The sequence below is a fragment of the Centrocercus urophasianus genome, unplaced genomic scaffold (assembly GCF_019232065.1).
Source record: "Centrocercus urophasianus isolate 14NV4802_14NV808 unplaced genomic scaffold, USGS_Curo_1.0 seq_10, whole genome shotgun sequence".
NCBI lineage: Eukaryota > Metazoa > Chordata > Aves > Galliformes > Phasianidae > Centrocercus > Centrocercus urophasianus.
Window position 1 is genome coordinate 31552882 of NW_024884142.1, and position 22078 is coordinate 31574959.

General features: G+C 34.9%; 1 protein-coding gene across 7 annotated transcripts; it reads left to right on the top strand.

Moving 5' to 3' along the window:
• Nucleotides 1-3739: 3739 nt before the first annotated feature.
• On the top strand, nt 3740-21619 carry MANEA (mannosidase endo-alpha). Of its 7 annotated transcripts, none has more exons than XM_042814101.1 (6): nt 3740-3805; nt 6587-6705; nt 7166-7763; nt 12662-12771; nt 14575-14651; nt 15362-21619. In XM_042814101.1, the coding sequence occupies exons 3-6, from the start codon at nt 7214-7216 to the stop codon at nt 15996-15998; spliced, it is 1374 nt and encodes a 457-aa protein (XP_042670035.1). In that variant the 5' UTR covers nt 3740-3805; nt 6587-6705; nt 7166-7213; the 3' UTR covers nt 15999-21619. The 7 variants fall into 7 exon arrangements, with proteins under 7 accessions (XP_042670035.1, XP_042670050.1, XP_042670045.1 ...); XM_042814111.1 differs by lacking the exon at nt 3740-3805 and adding an exon at nt 3925-4042; XM_042814092.1 differs by lacking the exon at nt 3740-3805 and adding an exon at nt 5266-5966.
• Nucleotides 21620-22078: the final 459 nt, after the last annotated feature.

Here is a 22078-nt window from a genome sequence, read left to right on the forward strand (position 1 = left end):
CTGAAACAATCTGAGTTCAGATTGATGTTTTCATGGAATAGGCACAGACCTAAAAATGCGCCATTTTTAACACACTCCCCTTGTCTTGGGTTCTTTGCTTCACAACATCACCTACCTCAGGTATTTTTAAAGCATGTATCACCCTATAACTGAAACATTATAATATTTGTATCATCTTCCCTTGAAGAACTATCTCTTTTGCTGCCGTTGCTGATAAAGAAATAAATTAGTAATCAGTGCATAATATTATCAAGGTTCAATGAAATTTTCTACCCGAAGAAGAAAACTTCATTGTTTCATCAGTTTGTTTAATTGCACAAATGAGACTTCTAATTTTTGAAGGAGATGAGACTCTGGATCAAATACATCCACACATTGATAACTACAACAAAGAAAATTTTGGAAACAAAATGTATATTCTTCCTGTATCTCTTCCTGTATTACTTCCTTCATCAGCAGAGAAAAAAATACGTACGTTTTTTTCTCCTAAAATACTATTTAACTTTACTTCTAACAAAAGAGTTAAAAGCAGCTTGCTAAATGACTCTGTCTTTCCAGAAAAGGCCTTAGAACCTAATGAGGAATGAATGAAAGAAAAAAAAAAAATACATCCAAATACGTGCTAGCCTAACCAACATGCAACATACTTTCTGTAATCTTTGCTCAGTTTATAGTCTCCATGCAATTCCAATATATGCAATAGCACTGTGTACTAAGCTCAGTAGGCATTTCTGTATTAGCAAGGTATACAACATTTTGACACTGTATAATTTTTAGCTATATTAGTACTATGTCTCTATGTCAGTACAGGAAATTTCTACTTATAAACATTGCATAGACATAAAAATATGCATGAAACTGCTGAGGAGAATACAGTATCTTTACAGTGGCTGTAGATCATTAGTTTTTTTCTAGCTTATCCCAGTAGTTATTAATTTTACAACACAAATTAAAAAATATGCATAGTTTTCTAAGGAGAAACATGGATTTTCTACATTTGAAAATTACTTTTGAGTTTGACATAACTTCTATACGTAAAGAATAGTTTAATTTCTGAAAGGCTGGAACAAATCTCTAATAAATAAAACCGTGTAGTGAACCATTCTGTAAATCCCAGGATTAGTCTCATGAGAGAGAAAGACTATGATTTTTAATAGGACTTGCTTATATCTGCAGCTTAAGGATTTATAGTCATCCATGGTCGTTTCAAAATTACCTCTTCAAACTTGTAACAAGCATGAATAAAGCTATCCAAATCCAAAATCTGTCCAAAATATTATAGCATTTCTGCTGCTGTTGAAAGGTTGAGAAAAAAAAAAGGACCCACACTATGGTATCTTTTTGGCACAAAAGCAAGGTTGTCCTTAGCTTCTGCTAGAGACTGATGAAACCAAACAAGGAGCTCTGAAGTATGAACAATGACCACAATAATTTTTTTTTGCTCGCTATGTCCCTAAGGATCCAGTGTTATCAGATGCAAAGACCAGCATCAGGAGTGAAGCAGCAGGAACAGAACACTGACTCCACATTTCCAGTATCAAGAAAAAAAGAATGAAAAGGAATACATGTTCCACATGTACACATAGTAACCTCTGTACTCTGTACACTGTTCTCTCCTATCTGGGAATATAACTCAGAATTAAATTTCAGTAATACATTAGGTTTCACTGGATTTTAGAAATTAAAAACCTCGTTTGTGGTGTCACTAAATGAACTGTGATACAACAATAAGGTTTCCAGATACCGGCTTCTTGCTGTTCCCAAGGGTATTTTTTCATACTTACAACTGACAATCCAGTGTCTTCTAGGATAAAAGGTGGCTATTCCAAGGGCCTGATGAGTACTGAATTGTAAGTGAGAGTTTCATGAGTTTATAACAGATAGAACTATTAAGAATAGATGAAAAGGCTACAAGCACAGGCTATTCCTCCTTTTGTGTTTGCTCCAAAGCCAGAACATGCTATTACAGCATAAAGAATAAGTGAGAAGACAGAGGATATAATGGAAGAAAAAATTATGAAAGCTGCAGAAAAGATAAGTACATACATTGTGGGTAGATGAGGGAAAGGTACACCTTGATCTAACAAGAAAAACAAGCAAGCGCAAACTTAAGAATGTAAAAGATATATAACATTGAAAAATAATCAACTGAGTAACCATGGGCACATTAATCTCCCTTGTCCCACATCAGCTAGCATGATTATTTAACTTCATTACTATGCAGAAAGGCTTCGAGAAAATTGTATGATATAATGGGTTTGTTTCTTTAAAAGTCTGAACCAGTAGATTCAGCAAAAACGTTCAGACGTAACAGAACAATATCAGAAGAAACACATTTATGATTTTTTTATCTGATGAAAAGAATAGATTTATTCCTTTGCAGGTGAAATAATCAAACAAGGATTCATATTTACTTCTCAATTCTTAAGCTATTTAATTTTCAAATAAATATAATTAGTTCTGTAGTAGTTCTTCCACACTGTAAAGTACAAGTGAAAGTTAGTTATGCCCTCTATAAAATATTAATGAATGGCATCCTAGCAGTATCTTATCTTTTGAAGAAAGGAGGAAAGAAAGAATAGGGGAGAAAAAAAAGAAAAAGAATAAAAGAAGAAAGGAAAAAGGAAAGGAAAAAGGAAAGGAAAAAGGAAAGGAGAAAGGAAAGGAGAAAGGAAAGGAAAGGAAAGGAAAGGAAAGGAAAGGAAAGGAAAGGAAAGGAAAGGAAAGGAAAGGAAAGGAAAGGAAAGGAAAGGAAAGGAAAGGAAAGGAAAGGAAAGGAAAGGAAAGGAAAGGGCAAGAAATTTCAGGTAAAAAAAAAAAATCTGTGAGCCAGTCAGTCAATTATATGGATATCAAATGTTCAAGTTTCAATCTCCAGTCTACTGATACACAAACTCATTTATCATTAAAGCACAGTATTCTTGATGTATTACAATGTATTGCCTGTTAATGAAATTCTTCAGATGCTTGCAGGAAGTAGTACTAGAAATACACATTACTGCAAATGCATTTCCTATTGGAGCACTCAGCATAGAGAAAATACCATGCAACAATTCTGCCTGCCCATTTTCTCAGATTGCAAGGAGGACTGCAAGAGCACTTGAATTGGTTCATCTTGTTTCTGTTGGCACAGTGAGACGCTCATTCCAACTCTTTCCAGGTGAAATCAATGAAGATTCTGCTATTGATTCCAATGCAGCTGCAATCCTAGTCACCGTTTCTGCTCCATTTCTCCAAGGGCTTAGAGAGGTTGTTAAAAAATAAAATCAAACTGCACCACGGGGATCAAACTCATTACAGTCACTTTTCAGGAGGCAAAGAGAATAAATTATTTTATTGTCTGGGGATACTGCACTCTTCATTGAAGAGAAAAATTGTGTTGAGTCAGTCTGAGCGCTATCAGCAACAGCTCTGCTCGACAAGCCTCTGATGCTTACAGGGGAAAACGAGAATCTGTTTTTTCATTGATTTGTTTTGTAATTTCACTAATGAGAGCTTTTGCAGTTTACGTTCACAGTTCTGGGGAAGGAAAAAAACAAGAAAAAAAAAAAGGTGGCAACCCAGCCCACGGCAGAAAGTCAGAACTAGACGATCGTTGAGACCCCTCGCAACCACAGCTCCCAGCACTGAGGCCGCCCAGCTCCCAGCGACAACCGTCGGGCGGCACACCAGCCCCAACCTCCGCCCCGTCCTGCCGCCGCGCACGCGCGTCAGCTTGGGCATGCGTATCCCTGCGGAGAGGCGCTGGCCCGGCTCCCGGCGATATGAGCCCGCCCTCCGCGGCGGGTCCTCCTGCGTCGGGCCGGTGAGTAGCGGCCGCTTGTCCGCGGCGCCTGGGTTGGGTGGGGAGCAGCGCGGCGAGGGCGCTGCCGGCCCCCGGAGCGGGGGAAAGGATGTGAGGAACCGGGCCGGGCCGGGGCTCTCCCCGGGGCTGGAGGGAACGAGGAGAGCCGAGGGGCTGCCCTCACCCTGCAGCTGCTGATGGGCGGCCTGGCGGTGTTGGGGGGCCGGTACATCATCACCCGGTGTATCCCCGTAGGCTGTAAGCGCAGTTATGAAATGCTTGCTATGTGTGATGTCGTCTCTCAATGGTTTTCCAGTGCTTGCTTTTTTTTTTTTTTTTTCCTTTCTTTCTTTTTTCTTTCTTTTTTTCTTTGAGAAAACCTTCTCTAAACACTGTCGTGCTGACTTTTTTTTGGAGAAATACTCTGTTTGTATATTACTGGAACGAGTGCTAAGGCTGTTACAAGGAAGGCCTCGCAGGTCAACCTCTGTTGCTTTTTGTGTTCTCCAGACTGGAAGATGTTATGTAAATACGAGTTGTGCAGACCTTAGCAACCCCTAGGGAAGCATACTGAACCTCACCTGATCAGTCACTTGGCACCTGAAGTGATGCTGCCAGGTGCTTATTTGCACGGTGGTCCCGGAATGCAGCGCAAGATCAAGGGTGGCCTGTTTGCAAAGCACTGAAGTCTTTGAAGGCCTACAGACTTCAGCTTTGCTTAAGTCTGATCTGTTCTTTCAGAGTTTTCAGGTTCTTGCAGCTGGGAATTTATAGCAAAAGTGAAGTTTGGAGACCTTAGCTGTGAAGCTTTGATATTTGCTGATGTTTACATCTTTGCTGCGGCAGTAGTGCTGGTGAGCACTATTTGCCTGTTACTGTTTAGGTCTTGAATGCAATTGTTAAAGTACAAGTGTGTATGTCAGTGCTGAACCTTGACATTGCAGCTGGCATGCAGAACACCCTTTGTTAGGTTAGATATCGTGTAGACATGTTAGAACTTTTGCTCTTCAGTTTTATGCCTCTATATAAGTATATTAGAGGTTCATAAAGCACTGTGATAGACCAGGGTCTGTCCTGTTGCCAGTCAAATCAAAAACTTCTGATGGAAGTAAAGTTAGCATGTATGCTGCTTGCTTCTTAATATACTTGAATTGTAAATATTTTATTGGAAAAAATATTTATTGGAACAACAATGTGGAGAACTAACACCAGTTCCTGACATATCAGAAGTAACACTTCATGATAGTGAAATGTTGGTACAGTGGGGCGGAAGTTTTGTAGCTGCTATGTCAAGCAAAGAAAGAAAGGACCGCTTTCTCAGTAAAGGAGAAAGAGCTTGCAAATGTTCTAGTTACAGACTGTAATCTCTAGTGATGTGAAATCTCTTTACTGTGGAGGGGGGATAAAATAATAATTGGAGAAGAAAGTAAATGTGTTTTCTGTCAGTATCATCTGGGTTGAAAAACTGAAATGCATTAATACATTTAAGCACTTAAATGACAAAATGACATTGTTTCTGTTGTGGAAAAAGTAATTAAAAAAAAAAAACTGATCCTTTAGAAAACTTAAAATTCTGAGGTGCAGCACGGTAAGTTAGATTGAAATGGTAACATTTCATGTACATTGTAAGTAAGATTGAAAATATCTCAGAAACAGTGCAGAAGTAGTGTGCAAGTCTTTCTAAAGTTAATTTATTAGTAAGAGAAAATTCCAAATAAAATCTGCTAAAATTTTAAGGCCTAGGGATGGATTGCGTGCTGTATAAAAAGAAGTCTGTAATTTGATGTAAAGTGACATGAAGTCTGTTAAATGAAAAATGTGAAGTGAAGTACTATAAGCATATATGCTGGATAATCATTTTCCCTGATGGTAACAAAGGATATGTTTTCACAGTGCAGTTGTGCTGCTTCATTTTCTTTTTTTCCTTCTTCTGTCTATGCTGTTTACTCACCTGTTGGCATTACTGCTGTTGTACTTGTTCAGCTCAGTCAAATCTCTAACAAAATAAAAGGGTATCTCTTTTTTGTTGTCTGTTTTTGAAATGTTAACGTGGTTTTGCTCCTTGAGCATGTGTGTGACCATACTTTGAAACCAGCGTACCAGAGATAACAGGACACGGAGAGGAGGATCAGTGGAAAAAACATTGGAAGCAAAAGCAAGACTTTTTGGCAGTGTCATAGCGGTAATCCTACTCAAACTATGTTGTTAAAGAAACATCCTAAAATTCTTTATCTAAATTTGTGACTCTAGAAGTGGTGACAAGCATGGTTACTACTGAAGCTATATGTTAATGTATTTTAATAATATTAAGTAACGGTAGGAAAATAAGATGAGATAGTTTGCATGTAAAAATGACCTGTGTATACCTTGATACTTTAAAGTCATATTCTACTATTTGGATGTCAGTTACAGAAATACAAAATCACTTCTGTGCTATATCTAATGACAGCTGAATCAGGTTTTTTTTTCTAAAATCTTCCATTTTTGTGCTTAATCATGTTCCACACCATTACGTGGTGACCTGAGCTTTTTTCATCACGTTCTCTCTTCTGTTTAATGTTGAATGGGAATTATTTACAAGGTAATCAGGAATTTTGTTATAATGCTTTTCGTTCCCTTCCCTCCAGTGCTGAAATGTTGTGCACTATTGGTTTTACTTTGAACCTAATCCAGAAATTGTGCATGAAGTGCCATGCAGCTGTGATACTGTACTAACAGGTTACCAGCAGCTGATTGCAGGCTTTCTGCCTGAAGTACATCTTTAAAGCTATGCTGATTTTTTTTTTATTTTTTTTTTTGTAGTTCAACACATTGAATTTTAGGTATGAAAAGCTGGGAAACTCTACAGTATGAAGCTTAATTGGCCAAAAATGTTCAGTCAGTGAAGTTCCTTAACAAGAGGTGGTTGTGCCATTCAGTAGGTAGTGATAACAAACCTGTATTCTGAACATAAACTGTACTTTGTTCACTATCTCAATTTGATTTTTTTCTCTTTTACATTACTCTGTTGTCATGGTTTCTGCTTTTTTCTTACTTTCTTTGCTATTTTGAGCAGACTTACCAAAATAGAAGACTTCTGAAATAATATAACCAAGATTTCATGGGATTTAATTAAGAAAAGAACAAAGTTCAAAAGTAAGGTGTTTATTAAAATCTGGGTTTCTTCAGTGGTAAACTTTAATCTTTGACACACATTCTCAAACACGTAAGTGTTTTTGATCGTTCTCCTTCACTTTAATCTTTTGAGAAAACTTGTCATTAATACAGTATATAAGCATCACATAATTGTCTTCTAATATTTCCATTATGTAGAAACCTTATGAAAAAACTGTACTACTAGACAATAAGAAATCTGACTTCAAAATATTTGTGTTTTATCAGTTGCTGCCAAAATTGGATGGATTTTAGTGGATTCTGAAGTATGACATCATGGCAAGATTTCGCAGAAGAACATGCATCATTTTGTTGCTTTTTATTTTGTTTATTTGCTCCATAATGATGGCTTTGAAGACTCTGAGACCTGACAGAGCTGGCTTTGGGGACCCATTTGGACTTGGTTTATTACCTGAGCTTCAGCAACGGACAGAGCTCTTAGAGAGTAAAAGAAGTTCACTGAATAGGGTTCAAGGAGATACTGTAACACAGATCAGTAACATGCATGCTGGTGTGGTCAATACTATGAAAGCATCCATGCCTCCTGTGAACAAGTTGGAAGGAGATCTGTCTTCTCCTAATTATAACTTCCATATATTCTATTATAGCTGGTTTGGGAATCCACAGTTTGATGGTAAATACATTCACTGGAACCATCCTTTGTTGCCACATTGGGACCCCAAAATTGCAAACAATTATCCAAAGGGAAGGCATAATCCTCCTGAGGACATTGCAGCCAATTTTTATCCTGAACTTGGATCTTACAGTTCCAAAGATACTTCTGTCATAGAAGCTCACATGAAACAAATGCTTTCAGCTTCAATTGGTAAATGAATGTTAATGTTTCAGCATGTTTTTCATTTATCCAGCCTTAAATATTTGAATGAACACAGCTGACCAGTTTTTCTTTGTAACTCTGAAATGGGTGAAGTTGCTAAATGTTTCTAAGTTTTAATACCTACCTCAAAACCTTGAACATCAGAGCCACTTCTGATGAGCATAGAAACCAAGAACTGTGTAATCCTTCAGGTGCATATGTTTCATGAATTAAACCATTAAGCACTGTTAACATGTGTAGACAATACAGAAACTGTTGTTAGAGTTTGTTGTCTGTCTGCATATTTTATTTTTGGAGGTGTGTACTTAGGTTTTAATAGCACTTCAGTAAGTCATGCTGACAAAGTAGTAGAGCAGTCTGTTCAAACAAGAGAATTGTTTACAAACACTTGTTGTGTTACAACAATGTTATATTAGTCATGTCAAAAAATGTAGGATTATGGCTTTTATTGAATGCAATATGTCTATAGGTGGTCTCATTAGCTATAGAAGTGTCTAATCCTAAACTTTTTATATTCAAGTAGGATAGTTTAAGTGTAGCTAATAATGGTTTATTTCCTTGTCCAAAAATACCTTTTTTTTCCCCACCGTAAGTATATATCTTAAAGGGATATATAAAAAGAATATTTATTGTGTTTTTGTTCTCATACTTTATTGTTGTTTTGTGCCTGTTCTACATCTATCATCTTTAAAATAAGGAGTTACATAGTCTAATACTAAGCTCTGAACAGCTTATGTAAGTGTATTGAAACAGTACGATCAGAGCTTATAGAATATTCACAGTACTAATTGTGCTGAATTGAATTGCTTTCGTTGACATAGACACTAAGAATTGTATAATTGTTATATTCCAAGTGGTAGTGTTTGCTTCTGTAATATTTAATTCTTGTTTATTTTGTTTTTTACTTTTTATTCTAACCTGTGTTTTCAACTATAATTAATACAAAAGTAGGAGTTTTCTTACTATTTTCAATAATAGAATTACTTCATTAACAACAAGAACAGCAGCAGCAGAGGGAAAACAGATGCAGAAAAATCTGATATTAGTTGTCACAAAGCACTTTTTTAGTCGTATCTAAATCAGACAATAATGTGTGGTAGTGTGATGAAAGCAGAGAGCAGGTGTGTAATTTTAGAATAATTTGACATTTCTCATCCTCTAAATAAAAATGCTGATGAAGCAGAACTGGTAGTAGAAAAAATGCAAAATACTAAGAAAAATGCTTTACAGAGAAAGGTTGTTTTTTTTTTTTTTTTTTTTTTAATAGTCTTAATTTACCTTTCCATTTAATTTTTTTAACAATAATAAGTCATACGTGTTTTTTTTATTTTGTTTTTTGATTTTTTTTTTTTTTTTTTTTTTTTAAACTGGTATTTATCAAAAGTTCAATTTTTTTGGTTGTTATTCTGACTCTTGGATTTAATTATACTTGAAATTTTTTTTTTTCAATCTAGATTTGGTCACCATAATTTACTTTTTCTCAGATTATTACTCAAATATTGCATCTTTTTCTTCTATGATTAATACTGTATTCATTTTTTGTGTACTAAAGTTACTGTTTATAGTTTCTTCTTTTGCAATTATAGCTAGTTTCTAATCCTAGCCTTGCTGTGTTTTACATTTATCAAATAGTATTTTTTCTTACCTTTTTTGAGAGTCTTTGTCAAGAATCTTCCAAGAGGGGGGGAAAAAAATGTAAATGGTTCTCTCAGCCAATATTGTGCGAGTCTCAAAGGCATGTAAGAGGTTGAAACTGCAGGAGTCTTATTCACTGCTTTCATGTGGTGTTCTTAGTTTCAGAATGTGTTGTATCCATCTGTTATTCTTCAGGTTGCTTGATGAAACTTCATATTTTGCACTGCCCTGTTTTTATTGCAGTATGGTTTGAAGTCCTTCATTTGTCTGTTTTTATGATGTTACGCTGATCTTTGGTTAAATCGGTCCCTTCTCAGTCTCCTGAAGTGATCCTTTTCTCTTATAATATGTAACAGAAAACATGAGGGCTGCTCTGAAAGTGATGCCTCTTATTTTATTCTGCTGGTGCACAACTTCAGAGGCAGATGAGTTGTGTTTCCTGAGGGGTAAAAGGGAGTTGATTTTTAGTGTATTTCAATAGAATATCTGATAGCAGACTTCAGTAATTCATAGAATTGAAATGTCACTTCTCCTTTGAATAGTGTTGGGGGAAAAAATGTTATAAATTAGATAGTATTAATGCTCATATTTTTCACGATGAAAAGCTCACTCTGGTATATAAAATGTTAATGTAAATTACATCCACAACTATTGTCAAGCAATTACTAGTCCTTTTTTCCTGTAAACTGCCCTCAGATTTAATATCTATGGTGACACTCATTTTAACTTATGTCACTCATCTAAAAGTTAGTTATATCATCTAAGTAAACTGTCTAGGATTCTTGAGTAGTCAAGCAGACAAGGAGAGAGGTAATCTCAGACATAAATTCATGCTGTGTATTTTAATCTAGGTTGAACTGCACTTGGAAAAGAGGATCTTTCTTTCTTTTATTCCTCAATTAGTGGAGGCCTTGATTACATTGGGAAAGCCTAGATTAAAAACAGAGGTCTGATCTATATTTGTTGATAGCCAAATTTGCATGCAGTTCCATTTCTTTTGTCTTCACGCAAGTGATGATTTGATCAGTAGTAAGAAAAAAATGCTTTTAGTTTCTGTGAGTTTCTGATGCTCTTAGTTAGGCTGAGAAAAGTTTATGGGCCTTCCATACTGTTTTAATTTTTGAAGAAGAGCTTGATTCCAAATGCTGTTCAAAGGATGCATGAGGATGTTGTTATCACAGGAATATCTTTAAAACTTTGTCTGTCACTTGGGGCAATGATGGTGAGTTAATTTCCAAGAACAATTGCCACGTACGTTCGAAGAATGAAAAGTTTATGTGGTACATATACTGACTGCCTTGAGACAAGGGCTGCCCTAAAAGTTATGCCATCGATTTTATTCTATTGACCAACGACGTCAGAAGTTAATGACAATGGTATGGTTGAACCTCAAGTAGAGGTTGAACTTCCACCAATATTCTGTTGCATTGTCTTACTGTGTGACACATGGCAGCAGAGGGACAGACTGAGAAAATGATGCCTGACTTGGAGGAGCAAAGGTGTGGCATTGACTTCTTCGCTGCTTTAAGAAATGACGCCCACTGACATTCGCTGATGTTTAATGAGCAGTTATGGAGAGCAAACAGTGGATGTGAGCACAGTGAGGTGGTAGGTGCTGCATTTCAGTAGTGGCAGCCGTGGGTCATCTCCACTCATGACAGTTTTTACGAGTGCTGCACTCAGGCTCTTTTTCATCGCTGGCATAAATACATTGCTAATCATGGTCACTGTGTCAAAAAAAGAGTGTTTAGTACCTGAGAATTTGTTCTATCAAATAGATACAAAGAGGAAAATAGCTCCATTTTAGTTTCCATGGAAATAAATATGAGACATTACTTTCAGAGTAACTTACATCTATTAAAAAAAAAAAAAAAAGGAAAAAATCTCAAAGAAAGACAAATGCGTTAGCTTCCTTGAAAAATTTTGTCTCCTGAACTCCTCCTTGTTTCTTAACGTGATAGAAGAGGCTCATGACAGATGTTATATGCAAGATATTTTGGAAAAATGTATCATGTTTGCCTTATTGTGCTTTTTGTTCATAATGTCTTTTGAATTTTGTCCATTCCTGTTGTGTTAAATAAAAGATAGGGTGATAAAATGCAGTAAACTATTGCATTTTTCTTGCCCTTGAACTGACTGTCGCTCTTGATAGTCTGTTGTTTATGATTTTATTTTTTTTTATAAAATTTTGAGAGAATATGCTGTGAGTTGTTGGATTAACCTCTCCTTTGTATACTGAGATGAAATTTCTGTTTTTGACATTAGCAGCTGGTAGCATATTCATTCTAATTGATGTTTTCTTATTCATAATTTTGGACTTTATTCTGAAGTTGTTTGTCAGGAAAGTTACAGTATTAGTAAAGTCAAAGGGAAGTATATGCTCTAAATTTTTGTGCCTGTAAACTGGCTTAGATACTTCAATCTTTAGATAGTTAAAAAGATCCACATTGACTTACTGTTCCATATGTTTAATTTAGTATCATTAGGAAAATATTTTTAAATCAGTATCATGTGTATTTGTCTGTCTTACTGATATATTACGTTATTTCCAGCTGTATATCTAAGCAGTCTTGCTTTGTTTTTTAATCTGACAGCATTTCATTTTAGAGACAGAGGTTTTGAGTCTTTCTGATGAGGTATGTCATCTTTTGCTTTTGAGGAAAGCATTAAGGAAAATTACAGTCTAGGAGCATTGCATTTTTGTTGTAATAGGGACTGCTTGTGTCTAGAAGGAGGAGCGCAGGATTATAGTCACTCCTTCCAGTATGAAATGATTATTTTGTAATAGAGCCTGAGGTATAATGCAGAAGTGTTGTAGGGGATAAGTCTTCATAAGAATCTTTTTGACATTGTGTAGCCCTCATCTCTGGAGTATTCTCTACCCCTGTGCATCTTGGTATTCTCTAGTGTACTGTGGCACAGCTATAACACCACAGGAGCCTTTTCCAACATCTCTTAATAAAACTTGGAGATTATGATGCTGTGCTAGAGAGTGGAGGGCAACGTCTATGAATGTTAGGGGCATTGGGTACAAATGTGTTCCCTTGTTCTGACAGATGCTTTTACCGCTGATTTCTTTCAGCAGTAAAGAAAGAGAGAGTGCTGAGATTTCACAATTGATTAAAAAGTAATTTGAAATTCTTGTTTACAGTATATAGATTTTACATCAAACAATAATTATAACTCATGACAAACTGACTGCATGCTACGCTTTAAATATACAATTTGAAAGCTGTGCTTTATATTTTTAGGTGTAATAGCACTTTCGTGGTACCCACCAGGTATGGCTGATGAAAACGGAGAACCAACTGATGATTTGGTGCCTATTATTTTGGATTATGCAAGCAAATACAATCTAAAGGTAAAACATTTATATGATTGATAAAATAAAACTGCATTGGAAAGTAAATTGTGGTAAAAGTTTCTTACATTTCACCTGTGATGTTGAGCAAAGAAAGTTTGTAAGGTAATTGTAGCTTCTGTCTGTGTGCTCTTTTGCTGCAATTTTGGGAGTTCCAAAAGTAGATACATGTGTTCTTGCACTGTACTATGTTTATATTTAGAGTAAAACCTGTATTTTACCTTGGGCAGGCAGAGAGGGGAAAGGGTTGGGGGAATAAAGAGAACATGCGCTGCTGTTTATTCTTTCCAAATAATAAGGTTTACTTTTCGAATGTTCTGAGCCGCTGTATGCATTTCATCTCAAGAGTGTGCTGTCTGGGTTGGGGACTGAAATGTACCATTCATCTGCTCTCGCTTTAGTTGTCAGATTTACAGAGACATTTCCTGTTATTAGAAGCAGCTTTAGATTCTTTGTCAGACAAGAGCAAAGTAGGAAAATTAAATGATACGTAAGTAATTTTCAAAGTCGCAATGAGAATTTCACTGTGACACGTTGCAGTCTTTCTTTTTTCTTTTCCTTTTTAATAATTTACTATTTTTAAAGAAAACTGTCTTCCACTAGAAGTTTTCAGATCATTTTATGGAGCTTGATCTCACCTAAGAGAACTCGTTAACACTCACGTCTCAAAAGAGCAAGGCAAAATTCAAATAAGCTACCAAGGAAAATGCTTAAATATTATGGTAATAATAGCATTGTGGATGGAGCTGCTGTTACTGTTTGGATTAGTTACTGGAATGCAGATATTAAGTAAAGATACTATCACTAAATTCTACTTTCAGAATTTTTTTAAAATATTCTTGCACAAGTAAATGGTTATTTAGTTAAGTAATGTCTGTAGACTAAAAACAGCAGAGAAAAAAATGTTTTATAAAAAATAAAACATATCTGCTAAAATTTGTCCTTTTGATTTGCTTATTTTTGATAGATGAAAATAAAATATATTAAAGCACTCTTCAACCCATCTTGTTAATTCTTGTAGTTTAGTGTAATACTGTATTTTTATATACTCTGGTACTGTAATTAAATTTGCTACTGTTGCAGAGTAGTTGAATGCTTCATTAAATGCTTTGTACTCTGAAGTTGCTTCTGAAAAGCTAGTCGCTTTGATTAATGTAATGTACTCCTCCCTTGAATTGCATAGCTGGAAACAAGATTTTTACATTGATGTAATTTCACAAACGCAGGATAAATAATTTCATAAGCCCCAAGCTTGAATTTAGAGCAGCAGAGATTCAGATTAGACTTAGTTACAGGGATAAAAGCATATCAGCAGTTATGGTGTTGATAACTCCATAAAATTTTAAATTAAAATTTTCATATACTGTCTTAAAATCTAGTTTGACAGTGGGAACTGTTCTTATTATCAATAGTAATTTGAACATGTTCTGTTCTTATTATCAATAGTAATTTGAACATGTTACGTGGAAATTCACTGCTTAACCAGTTATTTGACATTCAAATAAATAATCTTTTATTTCAGTTGTTACTTTCTGCTGTAGTTGTGAAGTTCTGTGAAGTGTGCTTACTGTGCCCTATTGCCGAGGGAAAACAAAAGCAATGTTTAGTACTAACGAAAAAAAAATGAAATATTTACTCTTATTGCTAGACTTTCCTGGATCTGAAACTACTAATCTTAAAATTGATTTACATTAGGATTAACAGAAAATGTTAATATGACCACTACTTGCTTCACGTAACATAGAATGCTCAAATATTCAATAAAATATTGTTTGTGCTGCTTCACTATTTTTTGTTTTTCAGGTCACTTTTCATATTGAGCCCTACAAAGATAGAGATGATCGCAGTATGTACCACAATGTCAAATACATCATTGACAAGTGAGTGTTTTCAAAATGTTCCTTTTGTGTATTTTTAATATTTGTTCAGTGAAGTTCTGTATGCTGTCTAGAGCCTGGAAGAATATATTCAAAATATGTACTGAGACTGAAGAAAACTTCAGGAAGCATAGTTCATATTTTGGTGGTACTTAAACTCAGAAGTCTGTTTTTTAAATATTGAAGCATGAACTGTGTGTAAACATTCAAATGTATGTTGCTTTCAATATTCATTTGCAACATGAGTGAGACAGAGTGTTTCAGATGAAAGCAGTTGAAGTATTAAGTACGCAACTATATGAATTAGACATGCATTTTTAGAGTGACAAATAAGCAGCAAGCCATAACGTGTTGACCTCTAATGATTTTAATTCAGCTTGACAAATTTTGTACAGCTACTAATTGTTTTGTTCATCAGTGCTACTTACAGTCTTGTTTAGAGAATTGCCTTTCAGAGAAGACTAATACTTATAGTGCAGTTTAACACAAATACTGATTGGTAGAAATAGTGATCTTTGCAGATTCATTATTCAATCCTTTAACAGATACTGAGATACTGGATTGAAAATGGATATGCATTTCTGTGTTTTGAAGCACCTGCACTGTTTTATTTAGTTATTTATTTTTTCGAAAAAGAGATCTTCAATGCAATTTGTAAGTCAATGTTTTCAAAATGGTAAATTTGGTTTTAATGATACTTGTTTGCTTTGTAGATATGGAGCCCACCCAGCCTTTTACAGGCATAAGACCAACACAGGCAGATCTCTTCCCATGTTTTATGTTTATGATTCTTACGTAACAATTCCTGAAATATGGGCGAATCTGTTAACTGTATCTGGATCCCAGACTATTCGAAATACTCCATACGATGCGTTATTCATTGCTCTTCTTGTAGAAGAAAGGCATAAGCATGATATTCACAGAAGTGGCTTTGATGGAATGTACACATACTTTGCTACAAATGGGTTCTCTTATGGCTCATCTCATCATAATTGGGCAAGTTTAAAAGCCTTTTGTGACAGCAACAACTTAATGTTTATTCCAAGTGTGGGACCAGGATATATCGACACGAGTATCCGACCATGGAACAACCACAACACACGTAATCGTGTCAATGGAAAATACTATGAGACTGCCTTTAATGCAGCCCTTTTGGTGAGACCAGAAATTATTTCCATTACATCTTTCAATGAATGGCACGAGGGTACTCAGATTGAAAAAGCTGTCCCCAAAAAGACTGGACAAATAGTTTACCTTGATTATAAGCCCCATAAACCAAATGTTTATCTAGAGCTCACTCAGAAGTGGTCTGAGAAGTACAGAAAAGAAAAGGAGCAGTGGCTTATGTGAGCTATTTCTACTGCAGTTGTTTCTTAGCATATTAAATACAGTAAGAAAGAAATTGAGAGTGAAGACTCTGTTATGAAATGCCTTTATTATCGGTATGTTTAAATCCTTATATTGCATTAATGTAAATGCACTACTACTAAATTTTGAAGAGTAAAAAGTGTGAGAATATTTTCATCTCATTCATTACTGTAGTTCAAGAATGCTTTATTTTAATTAGTAATTTGCATGCTAAGCTTCAAGAACATCTGCATGGGATAACTACATGACTGAAGTAGTACAAAAATTTGACAGATACTTGTACACTTTATTCATGTACTTCTGTTTCTAATCTAAGTGATCCTTTAAGCTAAATTTGATCTTGATAGCTTGCTTTTTGCAGGATGCATGTCAGTAGCGTGCGTAAACTACAGCTACTGTTTTTATGCTTTGCACATTGGGAGTTCTTGATTATATGATTATCTTGTGGTAAGAACACTGTATGTATGTCTCATTGTATGTGTGCAACATTGGTGAGTTTTTGTTTATTTCATTTTTAAATATATATCTCTGAAAGATTGAGTTCCAAAGAACTACTGAAATATTTCTAGTTTACTTGTATTTGTTCTATTCAGTACATGCTGCATACTTTTGCACGTTACTGGAATGCTGACAAATTTACATAGTTTTTCTGTGTCTGAATTTTATTTTAAAAAAAATCCAACAACTAGAAAACATAACAACAAAAAATCCTGAAATTTGAGAGCGGGAAAAAAATTCTAAAAATATAGGGGGGAAAAAAAAACAACTATACTTATACATTGTTTGTTGACTGGAGACACAGATTTAGTTTTTAAAAACATCAAAGATTCTAAAGCTAATATTTCGCTAGTCATACGATGAATAATAATCTTAAATTCTGCTTTTTCATTTATAATTTTTGGAGCAATGTAATCTAGTAGCAGTGACATCAACTACTCATCACTTTTACTTGAAATCAGATTTCTATTTTCATGTATTTCCAAGATCCAGAACAATAGTTACTAAGGTCATGTTAGTGTTCAAGTAAGCTGCTCAACACTTCTTTTAACAATATGGTGTGCCTGGAAATTAGTTCTTTTTAGATCTGAGAGTCTCACCTTTCCAGTGTAGTGACTACTATTTGTTTTTCTTACTGAAGCTTGAAAATGTCAAATTGCATGGATGTGTCTCCTCAATAATCCATTTCTGGGAGTTTTTTGCAGGAAGGGGACATGGACTTTTTCATACAACTTTACAGGAAAACAGTAGACATTAAATTATTGCAGTATATGTCAAGTGTTTAATCTGTAACAAAGTGGTTTTAAAAAACGACTGATCTTGCTTTGTAGTTAATATGTTGTAACTGTTGTAACCACTAGAATCCTCTCAATTTCAACAGGGTTTATTGTAATTATTCATACTTCTTCCTTGGTTAATTGTAGTGCTCTGTCCATGAAGTTGTGAGGTGGATGTGGGGACTTGTGGTTAAGAAAGAAAATGACAAACAAAAAAAGAAAAAAGTATACTTTTCTTTCCAAAAACTTGAGTCATTCCAAATAAACATAAGTTACTGTGTGGGTTGTTCTGAAAGTAATGTCTCCTATTTGTTTCCATGGACAGTACAACAGATGCAAAGAGCGCAGTATTTATCAGAGTAAATTCTCAGCTAAAAAGACCATTTTTCAGCATTGTCACCACTATCAGCTATGCATTTTGGCCAATGATGAGCAGGAACCTGCATGCCACGTCATAAAAATCTGCAGCAGTAGAGATGACCTGCTGTTGCCACTGCTGAAATGCCTCACTCTGCACACATCCACTGTTTGGTCTCCACGGATGTTCAGCAAGCATTGATGCTTGTCAGTGGTTGCCATATTTCTTCCTGGAGGAACTCAATGACACACCTTTGCTTCATACATATTTCTGTGTCAGGTGCCATTCTGTTGGACTGCCCCTCTGCTGCCATCTGTCGTGTGGCAACAGAATAGAATGGGCTGTTGACAGGAAGGCTCAACCTCTACTGCCATAATACCAACATCCGCCTCTGACATTGAGAGCCAACGTAATAGGAGACATTACTTTTGCAGCAGCTCTTGTACAATATTTTCTAGAGTCCTTCTGGTATGAAAAAAATGTTTATGTATCTACACTTATTTGCAAATTCCCGTCACTTGTCTGCAATTATTAAAAGTTTGAGGTATTGCACAACCATCTCAGCTTTTTTCAAGAAAAACTGTGGAAATTGGGTTACAGATAAATGACTTGACACTTGGAAGTGCATTTCTGGAGTTACTACAGTCTTACTAGTATTAATTCTTTGCATTTTCCTGCTGCATCTCTGCAAACTTCAGAGTGTTTCTAACAGAAACTTTTGCTTGTTTTGTTTCAATTGCACTCAAGTGGATAAGCTAAAGAAGATACAGCTATGACCCTGTTATGAAATAGTGTCTGAGACATTTAAACCACTTGTTAAGAGTTTACCACTTTCAAGTGAACTGCTCTCTGTTTATTAAGGAAAATTGTTGATACATCTTTCCTGTAACTCTCTGATATAACTATACATAATTTGTTTTTATAATTTGATACCTTTAAGCTTTGCAGTTCAAAGAGCCCATATAGTTGAAGGGCTGACTAACTGCACTGTATATCTCTATTGAATGTATTATTTAAAAATTCTTCTGAATTCAGACCTGTAAGGACAGATCTCTTTCTCTGCTTAAACTTTGCCATCTATTGTCACTGTAGTTGCCTGCACTGTTTACTAGTCATGAGAACTGGTCATCTTTTTTCCCAGTGACAGTTTTTATTCATGTCTGTAAAAGTTGTTTCTTTTGTTGCAGTTTATGGAAGCATTTGAAATTTTTGTGCAGTGTTTTACAACTGCAATAATCTGTTTTTATTTAAAATATCATTTATGGTAACAGCGTAGTGTATCTTCCTTAGAAAAACTTCTGTGGTTGCTGCAAAGACATCATTTAGCTCTTGATGTGAAGTGATATGGGCCATGATGCACAGGTGTCTAATGTGATCTTCAGAAGAATGTAAGAATTTCTCAAAATATGATATAAAGGAGTACTTAGAAACTTATCACTACTGAGCACTTACTGTATTTTTATGTGCTTAATATGTTTTCAAGTCTAAATGTGCCACTTGGAAAAAATGTATGTCCAAGAGTAGAACTGATTTTGAAGAGATCTCATGGAATAGCAGATACTGGAACTACCCCACCTGCCTAGCCAATATTTTTTCTGTGCTTGGAGCAAAAATCACTGCAAGTATTGGAACAATAGAAATCTAATTCTGCTGGTAGGTTACTACTGCAATCGTAGTCATTTTTGGAAAAATGGCTAAAATATTTCTGTGGGAAAAGCTTTATGCAGATGCAAAGAAATGAAATTCTTAAATATAAGAACCCAGTTACTAGGCGCAGGGGAAAAGGTGGGTGTATTTAGAAGGTAATTGTTCCGAACTTTAATAAGAAAAAAAATCCAATCAAAATTAGGTGGAAGAGAAAGCTCTATAATGAGTTTCAGATCTGAAAAGGGATTAAGGAATATCTGTATCACTTCAGCCTCACTCCCCTACTTTTCTTTCTTTCTTTCTTTCTTTCTTTTTGCCTAATTTGTTAAAAAAAAAAATAGTAAATGATTACTTTTAATGTATTGACTCTGAAGAATTGCAGTTGACTCGTCTTTTTGATGTTATAGTTCTTAAAGTAAATCATGTACCAACTTTATGCAAGCTGCAGAATAAACAGAATGGGAAGGTTAAGTTGGTCACTCTTCGATGTTCTTCTGCACATAGAGATACCTGAAGTTACTGTTGGAGCATTTCTAGAAGGAAAATGCTTATGGTCTGTGAGATAAAGATTTTATGGTGTGAGGGTATTTAATTTCAAGGGAAACTCTGGGTTCATTTCTACTTCTGTCAGTTGTGATCAAGTAAATTGTTTCAGTTTTGTGAGCTGTCTGAGAAGTGAAGCTCAGTACATCTTCTCTGAAAGCAGGGTTTGTATTATCTTGCACAGGTCTATAAACTAATGCTGTGTTTTAAGGGAAAGAGCATGTGCATATGCTGTTACTATTTCAGTGCAACATGTAAATTATGGTGAATACAAATTCTGTACCAGGGTATATCGTGTTTGCCTAGTGCCTTTCTTTTGACAGTGATTTGTCTCTTAACAGGTTTTTGAAACAGAAGGATGTTTATTTTTATTATGAAACTTTATATATACAATGTACATAATTTGAATTTCATTTCACTCTTGAAATGGCTCTTGAAAAGTGTTTTACAGGACTTTTTAGCACCGTGATGATAGTAGAATATATCTCTGCGCACATGGGCAGGGCTGCTGTTGGTGTATTTTTTTTTAATTATTTTGTGGTGGTGATTGCTTTTTTTTTTTTTTTTTTTTTTTTTTTTTTTTTTTTTTTTTTTTTTTCAGTTGAATGTACCTAAATCATAAAGAAGAAGTAAACTATTTGTAACCTAATAGCCATTTTAAGATAAGTTGAAAATCTCACTGCCAGTCTTAAGGGATTTTATAGGTATTGATCCTCAAACTTCTACTTGCTTAAATTAGTGTCAGTATTTCATTTTTTTCTGTTACTTATGACCACTACGTTAAATGCTGTGTAAACTTCTAAAGTAATTTTATTTCTCAATTTCCTTAAGAGAATTAAGAAAAATATTAGCAGTGCGGAAGAGCCTGATAAAAGTTTCATGTTGTACAGATACGATTTTGTTGTGAAGGTGTAGTGTATCTTGGTTGTGTATTAAACATTGATTTAAAACAAACAAACAAAAAAAAAAACTTGTTTCTTCTAATACTCTACCTGGCTGCTGCAGAGATGCATTTGCTTACATGCATATATAAAATGTGTCTATTTGTATACATTATATAAACATAAATATGTATCTGTATGCATGCATATAGCTTAAGTAATTATTTTTTTAAGTACTATATCATTGATTTAAAATTATAAGCTAGATTTGGCTACCTTTAATCAAGCAATGTTTTTAATTCCCTATGGTGTTTACAAAAACAAAAGTTGGTTATGTATGAATATTATCATGAAAAATAAACACATGCCCAAAAAGTGTAGCTTAAATAGAGTGTTTGACAGTATTTTTTAATAGTTTGAGTTTGGAAAATAATTGTTTTACTTTTTTATCACAGTTTGAGTGTACAGTTGTATTGAACTGAAGCAACAGGCTTACCAGTGCTTTCAAACAGACTGTGCTCCTGAAGATTTTAGGCCTATTTGTATTACATCTTTTGAGGCTAAGTTAAACTACTTGTATGTGTGTGATGTGCAGTATGTGTGTGTGATCTTCGAGTCCTGAGGTACTTCTCTTTTGACAAAGTAAAGCTGAAGTTTCTGGTTTAAACAGAAGGTTAAGATGAGGGACACTCACAGCAGATGGGTTTACAAGAGAATGCTAGAATGGTGTCTAAGAAATCATCGTTGTTCTTATGGTATATTATGCTGTTTGGGCATAAAAGCCATCCAGAAGATGGAAACGAAGGGAAATTACCTTCTTAGTGTTTGAAATATATATATTGTTATTCCTAAAATGCTAACTATGCTGAATAAAAAAGAATAAAGCTAATTCACACTTCATTTAGTATGTATGTTTCTGTACATGAATCAAGGTATTTTACGCTGTTGAGTAAGTTCATATTTCCTTTGTCACATTGTAAGTAACTGTTGGCTGTAGTAAAGATGGAAGATTTTGCTCCACAACACAAATTATTTCTTGAAGAATTAGTGTCTCAGGAAAGTCAAGAAGTAAACACAAAGCATACTTAAAATTTGAACTTCTTTATGCACCCATAATTGATGCTCTTGCAGGGTACTGTGCAGTACTTCTGCATTTTAATAGATGAAATATCTCCTAAGTTACTTCACGTTAATTTAGTAAGTCTTAAAGTTCACAAATGTTTTAAGTTGCCTTTCTGTTTATATAACGTGATCACTTTCTATACAATATATAGAATGTAGGTTCAATATTTTTTGTGTGGAAGATAAGGAAGAAAGACTACCTTTTTGGTGCGGATAGAGGAGGCAAGTGGTATAGCA

Coding starts and splice junctions, on each gene's coding strand:
- MANEA (XM_042814101.1), top strand. CDS start 7,214: ATGGCAAGATTTCGCAGAAGAACATGCATCATTTTGTTGCTTTTTATT. Junction 12,772..14,574: donor CAAGCAAATACAATCTAAAG/GTAAAACATTTA, acceptor TTTGTTTTTCAG/GTCACTTTTCATATTGAGCC. Junction 14,652..15,361: donor GTCAAATACATCATTGACAA/GTGAGTGTTTTC, acceptor TTTGCTTTGTAG/ATATGGAGCCCACCCAGCCT.